Genomic DNA, 27,135 nt, shown 5'->3' with positions numbered 1-27,135 from the left:
CTACCCTACTGTGGTGGTGTTGGTACCTAAGATGCAAGACAAAGTGCCCTTTACTCTTCCTTCTGTTTTTGTCAAGTGGAAGGAGTTTTGCCTCATAGCCACCACAGCTGGTCATGTGCATAGTCTCGCCTGAAGCCAACAAGTCTCAGAAACTCACCAAGGCCCTCAACATAGTACCTTGGTATCACTGCTGGTTATTCAGGACCCAAGGTCTCTTCAGTTAGCAGATGATGAATGCTGCCAGGACTGGGTCCTTTCCTTCAAGGCAGTGGGTTTCCTTCTGGCCTAGGGTGGATCTAGAAATGTTGTCCCAGAGCTAGAGCTCGGAACGAGGGCCTCATGACCTCAGGGTGCCCTATTCTTCTGTGGCAGAACTGGCAAACAAGATGCAAGACAAACTTCTCCCCACTCTTCCCTCTCCTCTTCTCAAGTGAGAGGAAGGGGTTTCTTTTGTATCCATAAGCTGTGCAATCCGGGGTTAGGGGAGGGGTGATGCCAGCATTCCCTTAGCTGCCATCTCAGTGTGTACCATGCTACTTTAGTCCACTGTGTTTGGGCCTAGTTCAGCACTAGGACTCACCTATGAGGTGCAGTCCTTATGGCCTAGACTGCCTTTCAAGTTTTTACTTAGACACCAAGAGTACTCTGGCCTTTGGTACTGAGGTTTGTGGGCACTCAAGTTTGGACCGCTGGTACCAGTGATTCCCCTCTGGCTAGGGCTGGTTGAGATGCCTTCTTGTGGGTGGACATCAGCTTCGTTTGGTTAGATTTTCCTTTTTGCTATAACAAGATGGCACTGGGTTCAGTGCCTCACAATTGCTCTGTTCTCCCTTCACCAGCACCCAGAGATGCTCCTGGCACCAAGCCATGCTGCTGGGGTCAGGGAGGGGTCGTGTCGGAGACTCAGAACTGTTTTTCTATCTTTTCAGTGTCTCTTTCAGTGATATGAGGTTTAAATCAGGTACTGTGAGTGCTCACCTGATTTTTAGCTCTTATGAAGGTGCTTTTTTCTGTGTAGTTGTTGGTTAACTTAGTGTGCTTGTGGTAGGGGTAGGGGGACAATCTGTGGAGTTTTCTGTTCTGCCATTTTACCTCACCTCCCTCCTAAAAAATATTCTTAAATGAGATTGTAATGTTTGTATGAAGACAGACTTCTTGTGTTTGGATCCTGTGTCTCTTACCCATTTTGTAACATTCTTCAATGTACTTATAACTCTGTGCCTATGGTTCCTTATCTGTAAAATGAAGATAATAATAGTATCATAATAGATGTAAAACATTTAAAACAGTACTAAATGCCATGTAAGATTAGGTGGTGGTATTACTACTATTTATCCTATTTACCTCATATTCTGTGGTCATCTGTCAGTATTTGTGAATACCTTTCAGTGACAGGAAATCAATTCTACTTCTTGATCCTAATTCTACTCCCTGTCTGTTCCTAATCTTGTTTTTCCTTTGCTTCCTCTTTTCTCATCTACTCATATTTTATGTCCTCCTTCATGCTTTATATAACTTTTAGCCACCTTCAGTGTTGTTTGGAATAAAGTAGTGTATGCATACATACATCTTTACATCTTTGTTCCTAGAATTTAGCACTTTTAGTGCATGGTTTTTATCTTGGACATTCATATATTCTAGTTCCAAGAACAGTAACTTCTAGACTTTAATAAATTATTTATTGAATGAACGAAGGAATCAATGACTTCAAATTTGTGAGGTGTTATATATGATTATTATTTTATTCCTAAATCTTATTCTTTAGACCAAAAGGATATCCAGTTTGACAGTGTTCTTTTTTAAGAATGATGCTTATAACTGAATATAATAGTTCCTATGGGATTCCATCAACAGAGAGTAAAAGAGTATTATTATGTCATTTTATTCTATGTGTATTTGTCTGTTGCTGTACTTAAAATACCAAATGGGAGGGGCAGTATGACTTTGGACTCATTTGCCATAATGCTGAAGTCAAATGTATTGCTGTTAAATCAGCTTTCTTTTACCCAATTCACATTTGTGCTTTTAAAAAAAAAGTTTTACAACTTTATATATTTTGAACTTACATATTTCTGTTCAACTTATTTTTTAACATTCATTCCATTATTTCAATATTTATTATAAGTTGTATCAGTTTCATATTTCTTCATCTTCTATATATGGAGTTTATGTCCCAGTTACATCTCCTTATCTGTAAGACTAGTAATACCAAAAAAGAAAATGAATTTCATGTCTTAAAATTTATCCTTAGTAAATTCTATATTTTCTGTTGATTATCACTTTTAAAGGCCAAACCCTCTTTTTAGGAATTTTTCCTGAATCCCACCCAGGAATCACATGCTGTAGTTTGCTCTATTTTACTAGATTTGAAATCACCCTTTTTCATTTATGTGGAAATTAGATTTCTGTTCCGTAGTTTCAATGCTTACAACACCTTTCACTTATCTGTAGCTCTTATACTTTTTATCAAAATTAATTTTATACCAGAAGCCTGGAAATTTTTTTGAGTAGTAGTTTTGAATTCTTGTTATTTCATTCTACTGTTATCAGTAGCCTCCCATGTTAACACCATTGTTTCTTTCTGTTTACTTTCAGCTGGTTGGTGGAGAATTTGACTTGGAGATGAACTTTATTATCCAGGATGCTGAGAGTATAACATGCATGACAGAGCTTTTGGAGCACTGTGATGTAACATGTCAAGCAGAAATATGGAGCATGTTTACTGCCATTCTACGAAAAAGTGTTCGGAATTTACAGACTAGCACAGAAGTTGGGCTAATTGAACAAGTATTGCTGAAAATGAGTGCAGTAGATGACATGATAGCAGGTATGGGGTTGTCTGACAGGAAAGTATAACTTAAATGTTTATAAAGTTTCACATACTTCCCTTTATATTCCATAGGTAATGTAGATTTGTTGACACTACTTTGATTTAAAATAAATGGAAATGTATGGAAATTTTACTTTTTATATTAATGGAAAACCTGAAGAGTGGAAGAAGAAAAACATAATTACTGTAGTAGACAAACATAATTACTGATGTTGTTTTCTAAATTTTAGAAAATCTCAGTACCACGGAGTGCGATGAAATCTATCAGAAAAATAAACAGTATCTTTTTATGTAGTATTTCATTAAACTTTTACATAATTAAAATACCACAATAGGTATTACAGTTCTGTATAATGAGCATTTTACCAAATTCTCGTAGTTCTGTGCCCCTCAGTCTGGCATAAATGCAACTATGACAGGAGGTACTAAAAGCCTTAGATAAACATGGTGTATCTTTTGGACATGTCCATTTTGGAAGAAACTTTTGTGTTAAAATAAACTAATATATTATGGGCTAGAACATAAAATTCACCAAGAATTTCAAGGTAAAAATACTAATGTTTTGCTTGTTTGGGTTATTTCAAACAGTAACTTTGAAATCTATAATTTTTTCACTACCAACCCTTTACTACCTTGCACACTCATTCTCCCGTGTGGCTGGATGCATTTCAGAAAAGTGTTTTGAATATTATTCCAGAGCAAGTATCATTCCAGAAAATAAGTTTAAAGTTTGAAATGTTTATTTTTTGTAAGCCATGAATTTTCAACCTAAGTATCTTCTGACATAAAAGCATTTTCGTAATTATACAAGTGCTGATATTACCCTCCATAGTATCATACCTGATTCGGGAAAGTAGTTCAGATACCAGAGAATACTCTTTCACATTTTGGCTTATGTATTTAATTATTTTTAAAGTTTATGGAACAAAACATTAAACAAGAAAGAATGGAATGAAAAATGGGTTAAAAAGAATGCAAAGTTGCAAAAAGAATGCTTTGAATTTAAATATTTCAAAAAATTTGATTTTCTGAGAAAATATATTAAAAATCATATCTAATTACCTTCAGGGTGGCTATATATCTTTTTTTTAGAATGGTTTAGCAGTCCCTGTATTGGGTACTGATGGCTAACTTGATGAAAAGTGAGATTTAGACATCTATTTCTTAAAATACCTTTTTAATAAAGATATATTAATAGTAGCATTTCCATAAATTCTATAAATTCTAGAGTTACTTAATAGGAATGTATGAATATAGACTTATATGTACACATGTTTTATAGAACATCATATGATCTTTCAGTTCTTATATCTGAGCTTAAGCTCTTTTTTTTTTCTTTTGTAAATTGGCTACTACTCTATAGAGTGCATTTGAGAGAATGAGCCAAAATTACACACATCGTAATTTACTGGTACCTAATTCATCAGCACTGAAATGTAACAGTGACAGTGACTGTACCATAGAAGTTCCTATCTTGACATTACTATTATATAAAGCTCCTTAATTCTCTTATCTTTTTCTCAGTAATAATATTAATAACACAAAACTTTCACTTTTTGTAATTTCTAGCATTTCCCTTCAAAAGAACTTGATGATGGAAGGATATGAGAAAAGAGAATAAATGTTAGAAAAATACCTCTGTCTTGCTTTTTAATAGAGAAATTAAACTTTGAATATTATACTAAGGAAGAACCGGTAGCCACCAAAACACTACTAACGTTCATATCTGAATGTATTGTAGTATGTTAAGTTCAATGGGGTCCTTTTTATTTAATAATATAGTATAAGTGTCACTAGAAGTGGCTAAATTAAACATGTATAGCAAATTGATAAGAAAATTCCATGGTCTTAGTATTTTTTATTTTAAAAAAAACATTTCTGATTACTTTCAATCTTGTTGTTCAGAAAGGAAGACCTTCTATAATAGAATTAAACTGAGCTGCTTGGTTGTGTTACATATACAATATATAAGTAATTAGTATTTTTTCTCTTTTAAAAATAATTTCTGATTGTTTTTAGTCTTGTTCTCCAGAAAATATCTTCTGTAATAGAATCAAACTGAGCTGCCTCGTTGTGTTATATATATAATATGCAAGGAATTTTTTAAAATTTCTAATTAAATACTAAGTTAATAGATTACTTTTTGTGACATACATGGGAGATAAGATAAAGTCTTGTATAATCTGAAAAAAAATTTAAATGTTGCAAATATTGTAAAAAGTTTTTTTAAAGTATTTTATGTAAACCTTTAAGAAATCTTCTGTAAAGGTTGCCATTGCAGCTATTTGCTTAAAAATACTTCATTTTATAGAAACATTAAATGGACTAAGACAAAAATACTTCATATTAGCTTAGGGTTTTTACAGTACTTGAATTTTTTATAGAAACATACTTTTTGACCTATATATACTAATATTTTCATACATTTTTGTTGCTTAAGTGAGACATGTTTTATTTCATTAAAATATCACTCTGAAAGTGGCATATTCACTGTCACAATTTTATTGTAGAGATTACTTGCTTATTGTGTGTTAAATAAAATTATTTATGAATTGATTATTAATTGATGAAAATAAGCATACTAAGTTTCAATTTTGAAATATACAAATGACAAATATTTTTTAAAGTCTCAAATTCCAGTTATTAATCTGTGATATGATATTGAATAATATACGTTATATATCAGTACTAAGTATTTCAGCTTACCCTAACCTAACCTTTTTATTAATTGATTATAAGCTTTTAGAATATATATGTGTATTGCTTTATAATAACCTTTGTCTTATGTTTCATTCTTAAGAAGTGCTTTAGAAATTGAGAAAATGAAATATAAATGTTTAGATGTTCAATTTCTTGGAAAGAACAATGGCAGAAGAAGTATTAATCACAATATGTAGAGAAAGCAATCAGAGACAAGAGGTTAAATGTATAATTTTTCTCATTATTAGGTGTGCTGGTATGTCTGTTATATGCACATAAACACTCACACTAGCATGATGGATACCATTAGTCGTGTACTTACAGACTAGTGTGTAAGAGTGAGGGTTCTGAAGCTGTACTGTCTGGGTTTGAATCCTGATTCTACCACTTACTAGGTCTGTGTTCTTGAGCAGTGTGAATAAATTATCTGTGCCACAATTTACTCATTTTACAAGGGAATAATAATGGTACTTAACTCATAGGCTTGGAATGAGGATTTGTGAGGTTAGTATATGTAAACCACTTGGAATAATGTCTCACCTGGAGTAAGTGGTAAAAATTGCTAGTGGGCCAAGGAATATACCAAGAATATATTAAGAATGGACAATTCTGAAAGACAATATAGTCAGCTGTTACTTTTTCATTTGACAATAACCAATTTACAATTTTGCATCTTTGTATATTTTCATATTTTTACCTACCTTTCCCTGCACACAGCAGGCTGTGTTGTGGTGTGTGTGTGTGTGTGTGTGTGTGTGTGTGTTCTGGGAATATATAAAATCTATTTTACATTTCTGCTAAGAGAGCTTAATTGCATTGGTGATTTAATGGGGGAAAATCATATAATTGAAATAAATTATTTTGGTTATTTAATGAGTTAAAAATTATTAATTGGGATGGCTATTCATGAGGACATTTAGCTGTATTAGATACATATATATAGAGAGAGATGACAATGACAACTTTTATCTTTCAAAAAGTATATTACCTTGACAGATGGCAGCTCATGACTAGAGTTCAGAATAACTTTATTTTCCTTTGAAGATCTTCTAGTTGATATGTTGGGGGTTCTTGCCAGCTACAGCATCACTGTCAAGGAGTTGAAGCTTTTGTTCAGCATGCTTCGAGGAGAAAGTGGAATCTGGGTAAGCTGTGGTCAGAGGGAAAGGTATTCAGTATTAGTTCATTAATACTTAATGTTCAAAAGTTTGTCTCTGGAGAGCTATATACTTGAATTTATAATGGAAATTGCTTTCCTCTTAAGTGATTTAGTAAATGTTTTATAAATGATTTAAAATTAATTTTCTCTCTAGTTAGAAAACAGTCCAGTGGCTAACGTGGTATATTAAGTATTATTGTTAAATTTGTACAATGACATTTATTTCTTTTATTGTTTCCCCAGCCAAGACATGCAGTAAAATTATTATCAGTTCTTAATCAGATGCCACAGAGACACGGTCCTGATACTTTTTTCAATTTCCCTGGTTGTAGTGCTGCGGTAAGTTTTAAATACATGTGCTGATTTTTATTTATTTATTTTTAGGTCAAATTTAGTAAGGTTTAATTTACATATAATAAAATTTACCAGTTTAGAAAGTACAATTTGATGAGTTTGGAAGTCATACAACGACTACTGTATAATGATTTGAACAATTCCATCACTCCCCCAAATTCCCTTGTGCCTGTTGGAAGACATTCCCCTCTACCCATCCCCACTCCTTACTACCTCTGATTTACTTTGTGTTCCTATAGTTTAGCCTTTTCTAGATTGTCATATAAATAAAATCATACAGTATAGTCTTTTTTTTTTTTTTTTTTTTGGATGGAGTCTTGCTATCACCCAGGCTGGAGTTCAGCGGTGTGATCGCAGCTCACTGCAACCTCTGCCTCCCTGGTTCAAGCAATTCTCCTGCCTCAGCCTCCCGAGTAGATGGTATTACACACACCCGCCACTGTGCCCAGCTAATTTTTGTATTTTTAGTAGAGACGGGGTTTTACCATGTTGGCCAGGCTGCTGTCAAATTCCTGACCTGCTGTTTGCCCGCCTAGGCCTACCAAAGTGCTGGGATCACAGGTGTGAGCCCCTGCACCTGGCCTGGTATATTGTCTTTTGTATCAGGCTTCTTTCACTTACCATGATGCTTTTGAAATTTTCTATGTTGTAGTTTTAATTACTGTTTTATTCTCGTCTTTTTTTTTTTTTTTTTTTGAGTAGTATTGCATTTTATGGATATAGCACAGTTTATCCATCCTATCCATTCACTAGTTGATGGACTTTTGGGTTTCTAGTTTTTGGCTATTATAAATAAAACTGCTGTGAACATTTGAGCACAGGTCTTTCTATGGACATATGTTTTCTTATCTTTCGATTAAGTACGTGAGTGAGATTGCTGGGTTTTATGGTAACTGCCTGTTTACTTTGATGAGAAACTGTCTACGTGTTTTCTGTATTAGAACATTGTATATTTTCATAAGCTGTGTATGAGATTCCCATTTGATCTGTATCCTGGACATTTTCAGTCTTTTAAATTTGAGGGATTTAAATGGTTGTGTACAGTAGTCCCGCCTTATCCATGGGGGATATATGTTCTAAGACTGGCTCAGTAGATACCTGAAACTGTGGATGGTACTGAACCATGTATATAATATATATTATGTTTTTTTCTTCTACGTACATACCTGTGATAAAGTTTAATTTGCAAACTGGGTACAGAAAGAGATTAACAACAATAATAATAAAATATAATAATTATAGCAATATATTATAGTAAAACTTTTGTGAGTGTTGTCTCTCCCTCCTTCCACTCCTTCATTGTTTCTCTTTCACAGTATCTTACTGTACTGTACTCACCTGTTTTTAGACTGTGGTTGACCATGGGTAACTGAAACCATGAAACCACGGATAAGAGGGGAATCTACTGTAATGGTACCTCATTATAGTTTTATTTTTGCATTTCATTCATGACTGATCATGATGAGCATCTTTCATGTGTTTATTGGCCATTTTTATATCTTCATTTGTGATGTTCTGTTCCAATCTTCTGTTCACTTAAAAAATTTGGTTGTTTATCTTATTATCCTAAGAGTTCATTATATATTTGGAATGTAAGTTCATCTATTAGATCAAGGTAAAGTATTCCCAGTTTTAAAGAGTCAAGAAAAGTTACATATTGTTTGACAATAAAATGTTATTTATATTGTATGATAATAAAACTGCCTGAACTAATGGCTTAAATACTAAAATCTGAAAGGTTACTATAGGGTTTAACTCTTCATTTAAAATAGTGTGTGTGTGTGTGTGTGTATGTATGTGTGTGTGTATGTGTGCATGCGTATGTGTGTATGTGTATTTTTTTTTTAACAACAAGTACTTAGAAATCTTTGACTACTTTGAGATTATTTATTGGCCACCTACAGAGTATTTTCTATATCTTCAGTCATTATGCTTGGAGTATATTACATTCCTTACTCTTGAAGAACTTTGATGGCTAGACATGCAGATACAGCTTGTTACAATAAGAGTTATAAATGATACTGTAGATTTAGGTACTCATAACTATGGGCACACAGTTGAAAAGAGAAACCACGCTAGGTTGAAGTCCAGGAAAGCTTCACAGATGAGGAACATATTAGTCTTCTATTAAAGAATAATTGAGATTTTGTTGGAAGGAAGAATGATTTGGATAGAAGCAACATGATGTATAGAAAGAGGAACTGTAAAAGAAGTGGAATAGCTGGTATATTTAGATGTACTTTGGAATGTGGGTTTGGGTAGTAGAGAAGGATAAAATCAAAAGGGTTTGTTGGAGCCATAGCATGTGAGAAGTCTTGTATAACCTGAAGAAATTTAAATTTTATTCTGAATGCAGAAGATTTTTGACATAGAAGGGCCATGTTTTATTTGAGAAAGGCCATTATCAGCAATATGAGGATCTGTTTGGGGAACAGGTTAATTTTAAAATCATAATGGGTAATTATCTTTTATGTAGAATTTGGATAAAGCCTAGGAAAATAAATAAATCCATTCAGATGTTTCTTGAAGTCAGGTGAAATAATCAGCTACTTTCTCATTTATTCCTTAGAATGGCTACATTTTATTTGATTGCTATTTTCAGGGAGTGCTGTATTTTTCCTTTTCTGCTTTTGAGTGGATCTGAATCCTTTTTGTTTATAAATATCAGTGGTTAAGTTTCTGAGTAATAAATGTGCTTTGCCTTTCTTGGTTTCAATGTTGTTAGCATTATAAACATTATCTCTTAATGCTTGCATTTCTTCAAGATTGATTCCGTTAACATTTTCTAGCTCAGTCATTTTTGGCTTTAAATATTCAATCTCCTTTAACCAAATGGATTACTACTGAAAACCTAGCATAAACCATAGAAAACTGAAATTGGGAGGCTTATGTGTAAGAGACTGTATACTGATGAAACTAGATGGGGACTTCTTGGAGTATAGTCTGAAACCTGCTACGTAACCTAGAGAGAAAATCTAATTCACTGAATTGAATACGTCTATAATCAACAAATACTATTTAGGTATAGTTAGATTGTTTTAATAAAATACTAGCTTTTGTTTTATGGATTTGTTTGTGATTTTCTGGTATTTATACTTTGATTGTTATTTAATCTGCAAAAGCCATATTTGACATTAGCTACTATCACATTTCTTTAACTGATACTTTTGTACCTTTTCTCATTGCCTTGTAGGCAATTGCCTTGCCTCCTATTGCAAAGTGGCCTTATCAGAATGGCTTCACCTTAAACACTTGGTTTCGTATGGATCCATTAAATAACATTAATGTTGATAAGGATAAACCTTATCTTTATTGGTAAGTAAATGTTTAATTTTAGGACTTTTTTCTTTAAGTACTTGAATTCTATAAATGTATAGTCTCAAGGCAACTTAGATGGAATATATATATATATGTATATGTATATATGCTAAAACTGTGAAGACACTGCAAATCAGTTTTATTTATGTGTGTATATATGCATGTATTTTGCTATTGATTCTAGGTCATCTGCCTCACGATTATCATTCTTTTTCAATTACAGTTTAAAAGTCAAAAGTACAGACTTTCTGTCCCAGTCTCCTTCAATGTATATCAGTTGTGGGAATTTTAGTGAGGATTGCTGGTCCCTGAAAAAAATTCCAAACTTTTACCAGATTTCATTCATTTTTGCCTTTTCACTTATTTTGTTCTATTAGCATAACTGACATATGCTTGAAAATTGTTAATAATAACTACGTAAGAAATTATAAGTTAAGATTATTTGGTGTGGACAACTAGAATGAATTGATCAACCTAACAATGTGTTGATCTGTAAGGGTTGAAAGCTTGGTAATTTTAGTATGCCAGTAATGCACAGTCAGCATACTTACGAATAAGAACATCAAACATTCATTGATTGCCATATTATATGCTAGGCATTGTAAGTGTATATATATATGAACTCATTTTAATACTTGCAATACTCTGAAACAAGACTGCCTGTGTTCAAGTTCTGGCTTCACCACCTACTATTCACCCTGTATTTTTGGTGTCTTCAACCATAAGATGAGGATAGTAATAGTGTCTATCCCATAGGATTTAATGAGAGAATCGTATTTAAAGCTCTTTGTATAATGGCTGGGTCAGAAATGTGAGCAAAGAAATACGTGAGCTATTACTATATTCTGAAGTTCTATTATAAAATACATATGGATAAAATGAGAGCAAGTTTTAAATAAGCATCTGAACTTCCAAACATAAATGGGGTTGGACTTCAGAGTGGTCATTTTGGGAGGTCATACATGAATTTCAGTGGTACCTTCATTTTTCAGTGATTAAACATTTTTCTACGCTGTGATTAAATTTACAGCTAAGGGGAATGCTTCTGTAGAAGAAAACAACTGCATTTCATAGTTACATCTTTTTAATTTTTTAAACTAAAAATGTACTGCTTTACTTGATCAGCTGCATTATTTATCAATTTTGACTCTGACCAAGTTTTTTTTTTCTTTTTGTTTTTAATTTGTAAGCTCTTTTCAAAGGATTACAGAGCAGATTGTTATTTAAAATGTGAACTTTGTGTAAATGTGTTCTGTATTTGCTGATTGCAAATGGTCCTTAAAAGTAGATAAAGTCTACTTGGTGGTAGGTTTTTGTTGGCAATTAATTTGTTTTTAAGTGTTTCTGAGATTTTAGATTGAAATACTAAAAGCTTTCATAGTCTTTTGTTTCTCAGTTTAAATTTCTTATATTTACTTATAACTAAACCTTTTATATTTTTGTTTAGTTTTTATGTGACACATATGAAACTGCTTCTACTGTACAGGGAAATAAGTTTTATTTTCATAAGAATGTTTAGTAGCCATTAGGTGTTTAGTTCTTTTTATCAGAGGATATTATACCATTGTCAGTTGTCTTTGCAGTTTTCGTACTAGCAAAGGAGTTGGTTACTCTGCTCATTTTGTTGGCAACTGTTTAATAGTCACATCATTGAAGTCCAAAGGAAAAGGTTTTCAGCATTGTGTGAAATATGATTTTCAGCCACGCAAGGTAGGTGAAAGTAAATATTTTTATAACTCACCTGTTATGACAGAATTCTTAACTCTTTTATGACTTCTGTAGTATTCTCTTTTTCTGGTTTTCCTATGCTTTTAATGGTTTTCTCTTATCCTTGTCTGCATTTCCTTTTTATTTTTATGTCTGATCTTTATCTTCTATAAAATCAGTGTTTTGATCTTCTGTGATATATTTCTGTTACCCTCTCTCATTATCTCAGTCTGATCTATTCTATGGCATTCTTTCGATAAATACTTACTATTTACTGAGTATTGGACACCATTGTAGGCACTAGGGATTTATAAATATTTGCCCCTTTTTAAAAAAGCTAAATGTTAAACCCCCAGATGAAGCAATGCACAGATACTTTTTTTTTTTTTTTGTGGGAGATTCACCTAATCCTAGTAGTTCTGAGTCTTGTTTCCTAAGATTGAAGGTTTTGTTAATTTCTGATGCTTTAATAATGCTGGCTTCAAGGAGAAGAATGTTGCTGTGCTATCAATTTTGGCTCATGAAATGTGTCTTTACTTAATATCCTAAATAATAGCAGAGACAAGGCCAAAACACATTTTAAAAACTGCTCTAAAGAGAAAATGCAGAGAACTGTGCAACTGTATGATTAGAATTATAAGAGATAACTTATTCATAATCAGATGGCATTTTCTAGAGAGATTTTCCTGCCTGTCTACCAGACTCCCGTCTTTGTGTCAGAATAACAAACCATCTGAAAGTCCAGATGAAAGAAAACAAGGACAGAGTGCATAGGAGTTCCCGTCACACATGTTTAAGGCTTTGCCCCCTTCCAGGTTCAGGGTTCTTTCTTGGGTATATGACAGTGAGATTGTCAACGTTTTTTAGGGCACACTGACTCCTCCTAACAGAAATATCGCCTTACCCTTTGTGATTAATGGTACAATCATAACAGATTTGATGAACCCAGATGTGGTGAGGGGGAGGTCTTTATTTCTTTCTCATATCTTTTTTGTTTGTTTTCTTGTTGCTTATGATCTGATGTGTGTCTTGCCATATACAGAAAAATTATTTTGGGTGGTATTTTCAAAAATTAGTTTAGATTTTACATGATTCTAGTGAAAAATATTTGCTTTATATTTAATGTCAGTTATTGTCATTTCTATTAAAGAATATCAATTTAACAATAATTCATTAATATATACTTAGAAAATAGTTTAAAAAGCAATGATTCTGAATAAATATATTTGTTCATTATAATGTTGTATTCTTTCTTTTTTAATACAAATAGATTATTTTAATGCCAATCACATTGCCTTTGCTCTGGAAATTCTGTTTTATTAGAATTAAGGTGAGACCAAGATAGTTTGCTAAAAGTGCCAAATTATTTTGAATTTCAGTGGAATTGATTAGAAGTACAGTTGTTGGTATCATAATTTTTCATGTTAGGATTGTGTGTTTTTAACAAATACTCTAGGTAACTTTTCTCATCAGACAATTTTAGGAAACAGTGGTTTAAAGAATACACATGCAGACAATTAGAGTGAAGTTATAACCAAATGAAATTGTCATTAGCCAATAAAAAGCACTTTAACCCATTTGTTCTTACTTTTTCTACTTTGTGTTTTCTTCACTGTTTACTTGTGGAAAACACATTCTCCTTTGTAAAGCTCTCAATACACAGTGATTCTAAGGGGTCTAGTTAGGAGCAGGTCCAGAGAATGATGTGGATTTTAAAAAGTCTTCTGTGAAGATTCTCACAAACCTTGAAAAGTCATAAATACTTGCTTTTACTGTGTTTCATTATTCAAAATAAGTTCATTCTCTTATTTATTCCTTTCTTTAATTTTTCACAGATGCCCTAGCTAAGTTGTTGTTATCCTTCCTAATAAGAGATTTACTGGCCTTTCAAAAAGAAATCTTTACATTAAAACTTTTGCTTTCCCAGCTGCACTACTTAACCAGCTGTTAGAACTTTGTGAACATGGATATAAACCATTAGCATGTTACCTAGTGGTAATAGGTGCTCTAGACATATTAGCTACTGTTGATATCATGCTGTACTTTTCAATCTTCAATTTATTTTCATATCTTTATATATCTATCTTGTGGATTCTTAATATGATCTTTTTTTCCTTATTACTGGTTGTGTCCTTTTATAAATTTCTTTTTGAGTCTCAAACTAAATGCAGACTTCACTATATATACATAATATCACTATGCACACATAGTTTCCAAGTTTATTTTTATTTTCTTTAGTCAAAGTATATCAGATCAAAAGTTAGGCTTTTTTTTTTTTTTTAACCATTGAAAAACTCACTTGTATCTGTTATCTGTAGTGTACAGTTTGATGTACCAAGGAAAGAGAAAAGTTACTTTTCTTATAAATAAGTACTGTGGTCTTTACTGAGATCAACTCATTAATCAGTGCATTTGTTTATTCATTCATTTAATTTTATCGTATATTATTGTTACAACCAAAAGCAAACTTTGATAAACGCTAAATCTGAATAATTTTTCTGTATTAATTATCTTAAGTTGATGGTACCCTTACCCATCTAAGTGAAAGTTGGAAGCCATCTTAGACTCCCCTTTTGTATGTTAACACTTCCTGTCCGTTCTGTTAGTTAATTCCCATCCTCACTTTAAAATTATTAATGCCTTTGTCTTAGGTCAGCGGCTTATGGTGTCTTACCTAAACCTTTGCGGTGGTTTTTCAGTTTTGTCTTTATCCACACTTGCCTACCTATCTCACCTCCACATTGCTGCAGTTATTTTCTTTAACTATGGAGCTGATCGTTTTAACTTTCCTCCTCAGAATTATTTGGTTATACCACATTATGCAAAAAACAAAGGCCAGGTTCCTAAAGGTCTGTTTACAATCTGGTCTTTGCCTGTTTTTGTTTTTGTTTTTATTTTTGTTTCCTGCTAAACCTACACACTGAGGAAAGTTTTGTCACGCATTTGTGCTGTATCATGATAAGATTCTGCCTGGAATTTTTTTTAACCCCTGTCTACTGAACAATTCCTTTTCATCCTTAAAGCTTAGTCTTACGGTTCATTTTATTCTTTCAGTGAATACTTCTATGATAGTCTTTCTTCTCTATTTGTCTTTCCTTCCCAGTTACTTATAGTAATTGCTTGTATTACTCCCACATCTGTATTTTAGATACCCTCTATTGTTCTCATAACCATTTCTCTAGTGAAACTTCCTTCAGTGTGTATATGTTGTCTGTCTTTATATACCCATGATCCAAGGTTGGGACAAGATACTTGGCATAAAGTCGGCTCTCAGTACATTTTTTAAATGAATGAATGATTCCGAAAGGTAAATAATAATCAATTTTAGCATAAATGAACCTCATCATTAGCACATAGTAGATAAAAATAAAATAGCAGTTTAGTTAATGGTATGTCATTTATGGGTGCCAAATACATTGGGAACTTTTCTTCATAATTTTCATACATTATCTATTTATAATATTCACAAGGAATCCATAAAGTAGGCATTATTATTTCCCTTTTTCAGAGATGAAAATAGGTTCAGAGAGGCTAAGTAATTTGCCAAAAACCATAGAGCTAGTAACTTGGGAATCCAATTCATGTCTTTATGAAGTAAAATTCTTCCTGCGCAGTACATTGAGTTATCTGGAGTAGTAAGAACATTGAGTTATCTGGAGTAGTAAGAACTCAGTAAGTATTGTTTGAATGAGTACTTTTTTTTATAGCAAGTACACCAATAAGTATAAGATTACATCTAGTATTTATCTTAAAACTGTCTTTGGGCAGGAAATCTTTGCCTATATGTAGGCATTTATTTGTGTCCCTTCTCTTTAAAAATGCAAAGTTTTTACACATTTTACTCCACAATATAAAGTTTGTATCTTCTATGTTATTTAGGTAGCATTCTGGTTGAATATTTTCAAATTCAGTGAAGGTAATATGTGCAAACTTTAATTCTTGTAAAATTTTGTAAGATTTTTCTTAAATTTATTTGACGCTCTTTTTTATGGTTTCTTCTTGATAATTTTGTATTATATAGAAACAGTTGTTAAATGACTACATTAAAGATTTTCTGATTTTAATCAGGGCTAACATATATGTTGGTTTTGAATCAAGTGAAAGACTTAGTTTGCAATAAATTAATAATTACCTGGAATGAAAAAAACTTAAAAAAGGATGTACATGTTAGACAGTTAAATGTCTTGACCTGACCTTGCTTTTATAGAAGGACACTGTTGTTTTGTATTACTGACTTTTTTGAGTTCTCTAACACACTATTTTTTTTCCTTTTTCTTTTCTTTTCTTTTCTTTTTTTTTTTTTTTTTTTTTTTGAGACAACATCTTGTCCTGTCACCTAGGCTGGAGTGCAGTGGTGCAATCTTGGCTCACTGCAATCTCTGCCTCCCAGGTTCAAGTGATTCTTGTGCCTCAACCTCCCGAGTAGCTGGGATTACAGGCACATGCCACCATGCCTGGCTAAGTTTTGTATTTTTAGTAGAGACAGCATTTTACCATGTTGGCCAGGCTGGTCTCGAACTTCTGACGTCAGCTGATCTGCCCACCTTGGCCTCCCAAAGTGCTAGGATTACAGGCATGAGCCACTGTGCCCAGTCTATTTTTATTTTCTAAATTGAAATGAACAGAATTGGATTTTGCTCAAAGTATTTTAGATACCTTGAAATAACTAATATTTTAGTGATAAATGATTATTATAACTTTTTATTTCTCAAAATATATATGAAATAATTGAATAGTGCATTTAAATAATCTGTAGAAGAAAGTTTGTATTTTATATTTTGGAGGGAGGGAGAAACCAGTTAATTTTCCCCCTTCAGAAAGCATACTTGTTCAAATGTTTACAAATCATTTGTATTTTTCTGTACTTTAGAAAAAAATATTTCTATATGCTCAATTTTAGGCTATTAACTCTCAAACGACTAAAGGTTGTTTCAGAAATCAAAACCATCCATATTAAAATAGATACTTAAAATGCTTTTTGATACCAGTAACTGTAAAATGGGCACTTAATATGAACTCATTCATTTATTCTTAATAAATATTCCCACATTAAGTTATTAAATATATAATTATCACTGGATTTACTAAGTCTAAATTGTGAAATTGAAGCTACCTAAATTTTATTATAGATGCTAAAATGTTGTTTCTTTTACAGATCTTTTCTGACCACGCAATCCATAGTAGAATCCTAGTTTATTCTTTTTCAGTTTATACTGTTCTTTTTCTCCTCACTGTAATCACCATGATTTATAATTCTACATTTGTTTAATTGTGTCGTATATATTTCTTTCACTAGCTCATAAATTCTAGGAGAACTGGTCAGCCTTGGGTATCTGCAGTGCCTGGCACAATGTAAATTTTAAATGAATGAACTAATAAATTGTATTTCCACAATTGTATAAATTGTATTTCCACAATTTCGCATCTTGGTATAGTGGAAGGAATATCGCTCTGGAGGTCAAGGGGTTGTAGTTCTTGTCTTCTCCAAGAATATTCTTTATGTGCTACTTCTACCATCTGTGAAATGAGAGATTGGAGGGGGAGCTTGAGGAAGTGGTGTTAGATGATCATTAATAGTCCTGTCAGCATATTCTTATAGAGTTTTATGAATGTTATAATTGCATTTTAGACCATAATAACCAAACATTACATATTGATATATTTGCTTTTTTTTATTTAAGTGGTACATGATCAGCATTGTCCACATTTACAATCGATGGAGGAACAGTGAAATTCGGTGTTATGTTAATGGACAACTGGTATCTTATGGTGATATGGCTTGGCATGTTAACACAAATGATGTAAGTCTTTATTTTTCTGTGTTTTAATTTGAGAGTATGATCTATCATTACAATATGAATTGAATTATAAAATAGTTTGCTAGCAACTTAAAACTTTGAAAATTTATTCTTTTTATTAAATGTATCTTTGTTAAATTTAGTATAAGAAAATTGCTAAAAGACATGATTAGTGATAAAAAAACAGAAGCATTTGGCCAAAGTTTTAAGTTTTTTAGATCAAAAACCTTGAATCTTATATTCTGTTTTTTCCAGCTTCAAGCACTAAAAAATGTGGTTTACCCCATATTTAGATATGGTAAGAAGACCCTAAACAGAAGTATAACATATAGTCACTATTATTCATTACATAGTGATAAATGCTATGGAGAAAATAAATTGGGCATACAGAAAGTGTAGGTGTAGGGAAGGGAGAAGCCAGATGTTGCAGAGATGATTTTAGCAGAAAGAGTTGAGCAAGCAAAGTATGTGGGGAACTTATTCTATTCAGTGAGAACAGTGAGTGCAAAGGCTTTGAGGCAGAATAGGAAAGTTCAAGGAAAAGGCAATTTGTCTGGAGCAGAGGGAGGAGGAGGCAGAATAATATTAAGAGATGAGGTTAGGCAGAAATCATTTTGGCCTTCATAAGCAATCAAGGCCTGGGCTTTCACATCTTACTCAGCTTAAAAATCCTTGGAAAGTTTTCAGCAGAGAAGTGATGTGTGCTTCTATTTTAAAACCATCAATCTGCCTGCAGTATTGAGAATATTTTGAAGGGAAATTACTGAAGCAGGAAGATCACTTAAATAGCTTATTGCAATAAAACAAAGAGACTGTATTAATTTCTACCAGTATGTTAGCAGTGGAAGAAGTGACACAGTAGCATTCTAGGTAGAGGATAACTAGAACTAAAACCTCAAGGGTCCTTATGGTTTCTCTACTTTGGACTTTCTGTTGTCTACATTCTGGCCTGTCAGAGCCAAAGTGAAAGGTTTGTTTTAATGCTGAAAGTACCTCCAAGCTCAGTAATACACAACCCTTCAAGCATACCTGGTTTTATAAGAACTTACCTCTTAAACACAATTCATTTCTCAGTTTTGTTTGCATCTCTCTAGGCTTTCATCTCCCGAAGGGCAGGGATTTGCTTATCCTGTTTTGTATTCTTTTAGCTAGCATGTGCGTATGGTCCATAGTTTGTCCCGTAGATCGGGACTTGGCAGACTACACCCTATGAGCCAAATCAGACCTCCCCCCTGTTTCTGGTTTTGTATAAGCTGGGGGCTAAGAATCTTGGCTTTTAATTTTTTTTTTTTTTTTTTTAAGAGACACAAACCAAATCAAAGCAGAATGGAACAGAAACCAGGTGTGGCAGGCAAAGTTTAAAATATTTTCTGTCTGTCCCTTTATAGAAAAAGTTACTTTTCTCTGCTGTAGAAACTCATGGTTGAGCCACAACCAGTAAATATTTAATAGAATGTTGTTTTCAGAATTAGAATACACAGATGAAATTCTCCTTTTTATCTTCTCTCCAGAGGAGATCTTCTCTCCAGAGTCTTTTTATTATAGAGTGGAAGAAACCCCAGTGGTCTTCTTGACTCATTAAATGATAAGACAGTATCGGAAAGAAAAAGCTTACTTTTTTGGTTATTTGTAATAGTGCCCTAAGAAGTGGAGAATTCTAGATAATAACACATATATACTTACTTTAGGCAGTTAAAATTCCTGTACTTCTAATTAAAGATTGAGTATTTAATGACGACAATTTTTTTTTTGCCTTTGTACCCCATTCACAATTTTTTACTTTATTGAAGTACCAAAAGTACTTCTTACATATATACTTCTTGCTTATTCGTTCTAAGGTGTGAAATAGCCTGTGGGGATAGGGGAAGGAAACTGAGCCATGACTGCTTTCCCTGGTTTGGGTGGGTGGGGTGTAAGAAGTAGAGGCTGGAAAGATCTTGTTAAGCTTTTGGCTTCTTCAGTGCTGAATTCCTCATGTGGAGAGCACTGTATCACCGGCTTTAAGAAGCAGATCTTAGTCTTATTGTTTATTTGATTCTGTGTAATTCCTACTCATATATGAGAAGGGATTGATTTTCTTGGTGTCTTTTACTTAATATGGAGGAATAGAGGAATAGATTTGTAATTTCAAAAATAAAGTAGAATAAAAAAATTATACCCTATGTGTTCATGATTAAATGTTGGAATAGTCATTCCCTTGATTCAGATCAGTGTCTCTCTATATGGATCATTGTACATCATTACAGTTGTATATTAGTTTAACTTTTGTAAATAAATAATTATAAGCTCTTTTGCCTTTAACTATAATATTTGAAAAGTGGTAAGTCTGAAGATTGAGTAGGTGGCTACTGTTTGTTTGCTTAATCATAAGTGTGCATGTAACTGATCATTTTTCCCAAAAAACTTGACTGGCATTTATTATTTAAATAATAAAGTCTTAATTGATGCTTTCTGCTATTATTATTGTTATATTTTAAAATATTCTTGATAATAGAGGCTGATTTAAGGATTTAAACCTTTTTGTCATTAAAAATAATGCATTTGATTTTTTTTATGACTTTTAAAAATAGAGCTATGACAAGTGCTTTCTTGGATCATCAGAAACTGCTGATGCAAATAGGGTATTCTGTGGTCAACTTGGTGCCGTGTATGTGTTCAGTGAAGCACTCAACCCAGCACAGATATTTGCAATTCATCAGTTAGGACCTGGATATAAGGTAGTAATAACTGTAATTTTATAAATTCTATGGAGAGTTTTAGATATAAAATGTGGTGTAATATAATTTTTAGTGAAAATCTTTCTCTAATATGGTTTAAGAGTCATTTCTATTTTTTTTGGAATGTAGTCAGTTTTTATTGTATGTTTCTTTTTAGTTCAAAGATGCTTTTTTCTCAACTGTTTTCTCTTTATAAACTTTTTTATTCTTCAGAATATTTTCTAATACTGATGGCATGCCTTTTGTTAATAATTCTGAAATAATCTTATAAAACTATTTTGCTTAATGTAGTATTTAAAATACAAAAATTTGAAATATACGTATTACATAGTGAACATAATAAAGAACTTGTTAATATTACTGGTAACTTGGAAAGAAGAGTTAAAGATTTAGAAGGAAAGTAAGTAAATATACTTCATGGACCTGAAATTATTCAATTTTAGCTTATATTTTTGCTTTAATTGCACTAAGTGAGGAAGTAGGTACAGTAGTGAGTATACTAATTTAGCAAAACGATTTAATGTAATTTATCATACTCTTTCTGTTTTTTAAACTTTCAAAACAAAGACTCTCGGTAAGATAGAGCATGCACATATATGAGTTAGTTTTAAACGTGCAGTATACCTGGCTAGGGGAGTGTATAAGGGTTCTATTTAAATCACATTAGGAATTGTGAAGTCTCAAACTACTTGGAGCTGAAAGAGAATTACGCATTATAGTCAAAGTGTTTATAATTCTGAAGGAGTGCTTGTCTTGTATGGAAGTGTGGTTTTTTATTGAACTCAATTTAAATAATTAATGTGAACACTGTGTTATGGAGAGGAGTGGTCAATATTAAAAATATTCCCTCTTTGGCCTTTGTAGTTTTGCATTGGTATTTCTCTTTTTATGTCATCTATATATAGATAGAGAGACTGTGAGACAGAGAGAGAGAGGAAAGTTTGAATTTACCCATATTAAAATATCTTTTTGTTCTCAATGACTTTAATAACCATAATAATATTGAAGAATAATAATGCTATTATTTTTATGTCAAGGTAACAATGCTTGCTATCATATATTCTCCATATCATTTTTGTTTTTGTCTTACTAGCTCTAGAAATGCATTTGTGCTTGTACAGCTACTTTTTCTTTCATGGGTCGTTTTGTTGGGTTTGCATCCTGGTTCTGCCATTGTTGATCTTGCATAGGAATATTTTTGTAATTCACATTTTTTATTAATATGCGATCTGCTTTTCTTTCCTACTTCTTTGAGTTGTTTCATAAAGTACTTGCAGTGTCTTTTTAAGCTCTAATAGAATGATATTGAATAGAGTGACAAGCAAACAAATGAAATATAAAAAGGTAGAATATCAAGAAAATACTAATCCAATACGATTGCTAATGCAAAATTTCAGAATTGATGGGAGCTTCCTTGCAACATCAAGGAAAAGGGCTGAATATAAGCAATTTTGTAATTTTTCTATTGACAAAGACGCAAACTTTGTCCTGAACAGCTTTGCAAATTTTGTAATTTGTAGTATTCTTTTCACAAGTCTTTCTTGTCATTCTTTTTAACAACAGTGATAATGAGCAGTAACCCTGTCATCATGTGTGCACAGCTCATGTGACATAGTGTATCCTTGGTATCCTAACACACAGTAGAGTACCTAAAGTCAGAGCTTTTAAGAGAGAAACCTGTAAATTTGGGCATTACATCAGAGAGTATTTTATTAAGTTTTGAACGTTCTCAGCTCACCGCACTCCTTGTTATTAGTGGGGGTTGATGATAAATCCACGGATACATGCATTTTCTCAATTTGTAAATATTGTAAGTACAATTGCTACCATGACAGGCATCAGAAAAAATTTTTTATGTTAAAAAACTTTTTTTTTTTTGTAGAAATTCAGAACATATAGGGAAGGAAGAATGTGTATGATCAGATTGTGTTTTGATAGAAGAAAAGCTGAGTAGTTCACACATTATAGTCACAATTATCTTGGTAAAGTCACTTCCTGTGAGTGAAGGGGTAGAGGGCTACAGTGGAATTTTTAAGGTGTAGGGAATATAATAACTAGTGGACATTTGGATAAATCCCAAATAGAGTTTAAATTACTTAGTGTTGTATAATAACATAGTATTTATATGTTTTGCCTTGAGTTATATGGAACTTTCTTCCATTGTAGTGATCAGACAATATTTATGATTCTGAGTTTAGTGTAGATAGCATGTCAACATATGGGCTTCAAAATTAATAAAATAAGTTAATTCTACCTTCAAATAATGTCATCAAACTATATATTCAGTGGAGCCTGTTACAAATGATTTTGACTTGTTGGTCACTGGAGTGCTAGGTGATTTTTGTTCTGTCGAACATTTGGTTTTGAGCATTGCAGCTTATCAGTAAAAATTCTGTATTTGGTTATTTTCTGGAAACAGTAAATAAGTTAGGGTATCACTTATTAACTAAATATACCATTCAGTTTGGAAAGTAAAATACAGAAATTCAGAAAATATTTAAAATACAGAAAATCTCACTGTAGATTTGTCTAGTATGGTAAAATTTACTACCAGGTAGGTTTACTGTGGATCTCTATTTGGAGTTATTTAATGTCTTCGAGATTATAAAATCTTGTGTGTCAGATAGCCCTTTGACATAAGCTTGCAAATCAGATTTAAACAAAGGTTTTATATTTTATAATTATTACGAGATATTTTCTCAGTGTTACGTTAACCCTGTGTGGCAAGCAGTTAGTCTTCATTGCCAGATATTTGAAAATTTAGCTTTGCGTTCTCTCCTTCATTTATGAATATCGTAATATAATGGTATTTATAGTTTGCTATATCATAATAAAGTTCTAACTGATAAGAGAAAAAGTATAACACAACCTCCAAAATTAAAATGCACTTCAGAGGATTTCCAATATATGTATGGCGGGGTGAGCTCCTAACAACCTGATATTCTCACAAATAACCATTTGCAAACGCTGCACATAATGTTGATAACATCTATTTGAGGTTTATGGAGATTGAATAAAAGCAGGCAGGCTTTGGAGGGTAGTCAATATATGGAACAGTCAGTCTACATGGCTTGATATCCCCATTTTTTGCTTTTATAGGAAACTTTCTGGCCAGAAAATTTCTCTACAATATTGTACAGAGTAATAGTCACACAATTTAGCATATAATCCAAAAGTACTTATTCTAAAAATAGTCAGGAAAATGTGACTTATTCTCAAGGGAAGAGAAAATCATCATATACCAACTCCAAGATAACCCACATGTTGGAAATACCGCATGAAGTCTATTATAACTAGTGAGGTAGAGAAAAGTTTACTTATAATGAATTAAAAGATAGGAAGTATCAGCCATGAAATAAAACAAAATCAGATGGCAGTTCTAGAACTGAAAAATATATCAAAATTAAAAATAAACTGTATGGGCTTATTAGCAGAGTTAATATGATAGAGAAGTAAATGAACTTGAGTATAGATTGATATAAACTTGGAAGAAAGTTATGAAAGATTGGGGTAAGAAAATAGAACCCTGGAGATGTATGGGGCAATTTTGAAAGGTCTAATAGGCACAGTATAAGTGAAAGAGCCAGAAAAAATATTTGAATAAATGATGATCAAAAACTTCTCAGATTTGGTAAAAGGCTTATATTTATAGATTGAAGAAACTCTGAAAGTTCCAACCAAAATAAATGCAAAGAGAACCAAAGTAGGCACATTACAGTCAAAGTGTGCAAAACCAAAGATAAAGAGAAAATCTTGAAAGTAGGCAGAAGAAAACTAGACATTGATAAGGGAACAATAATTTGAATATCTGTACGCATCTCATCAGAAAGCAGGAAAGCCATAGAGGTGGAACGAAATCCTAAAGTTATGAAAGGAAGAAAAAAATCTATCAACATAGAATTTTTTTATCTAGTGAAAATATTCTTTTAAGTCTTTTGAAAGAAAATTAAAGAAATTTGTTGTTATTTGACTGTCATTACTGGCTGAGGAAGAAAACCTGGATGATTAAGAGTATACACATGTAATACATATGATAACTAACAGAAAGATTTGGGGAGAGGCTATAAATGCATCTATGTAGTTGAAAAGTTACTGTATGTTACAACGTGTCTTGATAGAATGATGTTGACTACAATTCAATGGGTAAAGCAAAATTAACAAAGTGAAAATTGCATATCTTTTCTTGAATGATAGGTAAATGTATATCCAGTATTTCATTTACCCACAGCATATGCTGTAGAGCGCTTTTTCAAATTAAAGGTAACAAAAGCTCAGTTGAAAGGAAAAACAAAATAAATCAATGCTAGCTACTACAGGTAAGGTAAACAAAATACAAATAATGAGCCTGCACTAATTCATCTATTCATTCTTTTATTAAACAGGTGGGCACTGTTCTAGATGCTAAGGATATAACAATTAAACAAAACCAACAAAAACCCCTGCCTGTATTTTGGAGAAGTAGGGTGTGCAGTATCATGGGAAAAGACATAACAAAACAAAAGAAAAATAAATAGTGTCTATGTGATGATGAGAGAGACACACAAAGCAGGTAAAAAAGATGGAAGTTGATGCTAGCTAAGTGGATATCTGGGGAAAAGCTTTAAGGGTAAATGCCAGAGCAAGAATGAAGGCCATTAGCAGAAGCTTACTTCACAGATTAAAGAACACTGTGACTGTTTTCCTGTGACTGTCAGAAGGAGCAAGGGGGAAAGTCAAAGAAGATTAATTCAGAAAACAACTATATGCTTTCAGAGGATTGTTATGACTTTATTTTTGCTCTTGAGTGAGAGGGACAGCCATTGAAAAATTTTGAGTGTCCTGGCCTGATACCAGTTTGAAAAGGATCACTCTGGTTACTATGGTAAATAGGGAGAAAAGGTGGAAATAGGGAGACTAGTTAGGGGACTGTTGGAGTTATTTAGTGAAAGAGCTCTGGAAAGTATTGAGACTTGATTAGGTTTTTGATAAAGCATATCTAAAATATCTAAGACTCTGAAAGGTCAGCTTTTGGACATACTTTGGAGGTAGTACCAGTAGGATTTTCTGTCACTATGAACATGGGGTAAGGGAACAAGAGAGGATTGAGAGGAGCAAGAAACCCCATGAATTTTAGCTCGAACAACTGACCTGATGGAGTTGTCTCCATGAGATGGGGAGGACTGTGCAGAAGTAAGTTTTGGCAGAGAAGATCAAATATTTGGTTATGGACACAGGTTATGAACATAGTTGTTTGAGATGACCGATAGATATCTAAATGAAAAAATGAAGTACGTCTGGAGTTCAGAGGCGACATCTAGGTTGGAGATAGAAAATTGGCATTGGCAGGATATGGACAGGATTTAAAGGTAAAGGACTGGATTTAGGTACCAATGAAGTGAGTTCAGAGAAAAAGATAACTGAGAAATGAGTCCTTTGGAAAGCCAGTGTTTGTAAGTTGAGGAGATGCAGACGAACCAGCAAAGGAGAATGAGAAAAGTAAGGGAATAATGAGAAAAAGCAGGAGATTGTGGTGTTTTAACTTGACCTATTTGAAGTTTAATCTCCTTTCTTCTTCAGTGAGGATACTGACTGTCAAATAGACACAGGATAATAGATTAGAAAATCCCATAATTATACATAAAGAACAGTCTCAGCATAACAATACCAATAATGTCCAATTGTTATAATTACTGAAAATGCAGTTAATTTGTTTTTGCATATGTTTCTTCATTCTCCCTCTTGCCACTTTTGAAATAGTTAAGGTATGTTACAAGGTGAATTATGTTCCCCTAAAATTCACTAAAATTCTAACCCTCAGTAGTCTGTAATGTGACTGTTTTTGAAGACAGGGTCTTTAAAGAGGTAATTGAGATTAAGTGAGGTCGTTTAGTTTAATTATTGGGTCCTAATCCAATATGACTAGTATCCTCATAAAGAGGAGGAAATTAGGACACAGACACATGCAAAGGGAAGACCATGTGAAGACACAGGGAAGAAAAGGTGGTTAGGCTGTCTTCAAACCAAGGAGAGAGTCTTCAGAAGAAAACCCGGCTGACACCCATATACAGCCTCCAGAACTATGGGAAATCAAACTTCTTTTATTTAAGCCATCCAGAGTCTGGTACTTTGTCATAGCAGACTCAGCAAGCTAATACAAGGTCTTATCTGCATTGTGAGCGCACACAGTTTTTACATACCATTCTGTCTTAACTCTTACATAATCCTAGTTCTGTAAGTTCCTGTGTGTTTAAGGCTTATATTAGTTCCTTATATTGATGTGTTTGGGCTGTATTTTAGCTCTTTCTATAGTAGATTCCTCAGGAAGAGTTCATGGAAATAGTATTTCTTGAGGAATGCATTCCCTGACTTTTCTTTCTTTGGATGTCCAAATATGCTACTCATTTTTCTCTGGCATGAGGTATTGGTATTGAAAGTCTGTTGACAATGTGGTATCTTCTCCATTACAAGGCACTTTAGTCTTGTTAGATGTTCAAAGGATTTTTTTTTTCTTTTTCCTTAAATCTAGTAATTTTGGTAGATATGTCTTGGTGTTGGTCATTGTGAGTTAACTTC

General features: G+C 32.8%; 1 protein-coding gene across 7 annotated transcripts in view; it reads left to right on the top strand.

Annotated features, from left to right (window-relative positions):
• The window catches only part of NBEA (neurobeachin), a 786,519-nt gene that overhangs the window by 96,725 nt on the left and 662,659 nt on the right, over positions 1 to 27,135 (top strand). For all 7 annotated transcript variants that reach the window (XM_033235426.1, XM_033235381.1, XM_033235435.1 and 4 more), the window contains exons 2-8: positions 2,596 to 2,827; positions 6,575 to 6,675; positions 6,933 to 7,028; positions 10,237 to 10,358; positions 11,945 to 12,071; positions 17,750 to 17,869; positions 20,437 to 20,583. In XM_033235426.1, the coding sequence (XP_033091317.1) occupies positions 2,596 to 2,827; positions 6,575 to 6,675; positions 6,933 to 7,028; positions 10,237 to 10,358; positions 11,945 to 12,071; positions 17,750 to 17,869; positions 20,437 to 20,583 (945 nt within the window). The remainder of the gene's footprint in view (positions 1 to 2,595; positions 2,828 to 6,574; positions 6,676 to 6,932; positions 7,029 to 10,236; positions 10,359 to 11,944; positions 12,072 to 17,749; positions 17,870 to 20,436; positions 20,584 to 27,135) is intronic.

The sequence above is a fragment of the Trachypithecus francoisi genome, unplaced genomic scaffold (assembly GCF_009764315.1).
Source record: "Trachypithecus francoisi isolate TF-2019V2 unplaced genomic scaffold, Tfra_2.0 Contig01461, whole genome shotgun sequence".
Taxonomy (NCBI): domain Eukaryota; kingdom Metazoa; phylum Chordata; class Mammalia; order Primates; family Cercopithecidae; genus Trachypithecus; species Trachypithecus francoisi.
The sequence above is the reverse complement of the archived record's forward strand: the minus strand, read 5'-3'. Positions and strand labels throughout refer to the sequence as shown.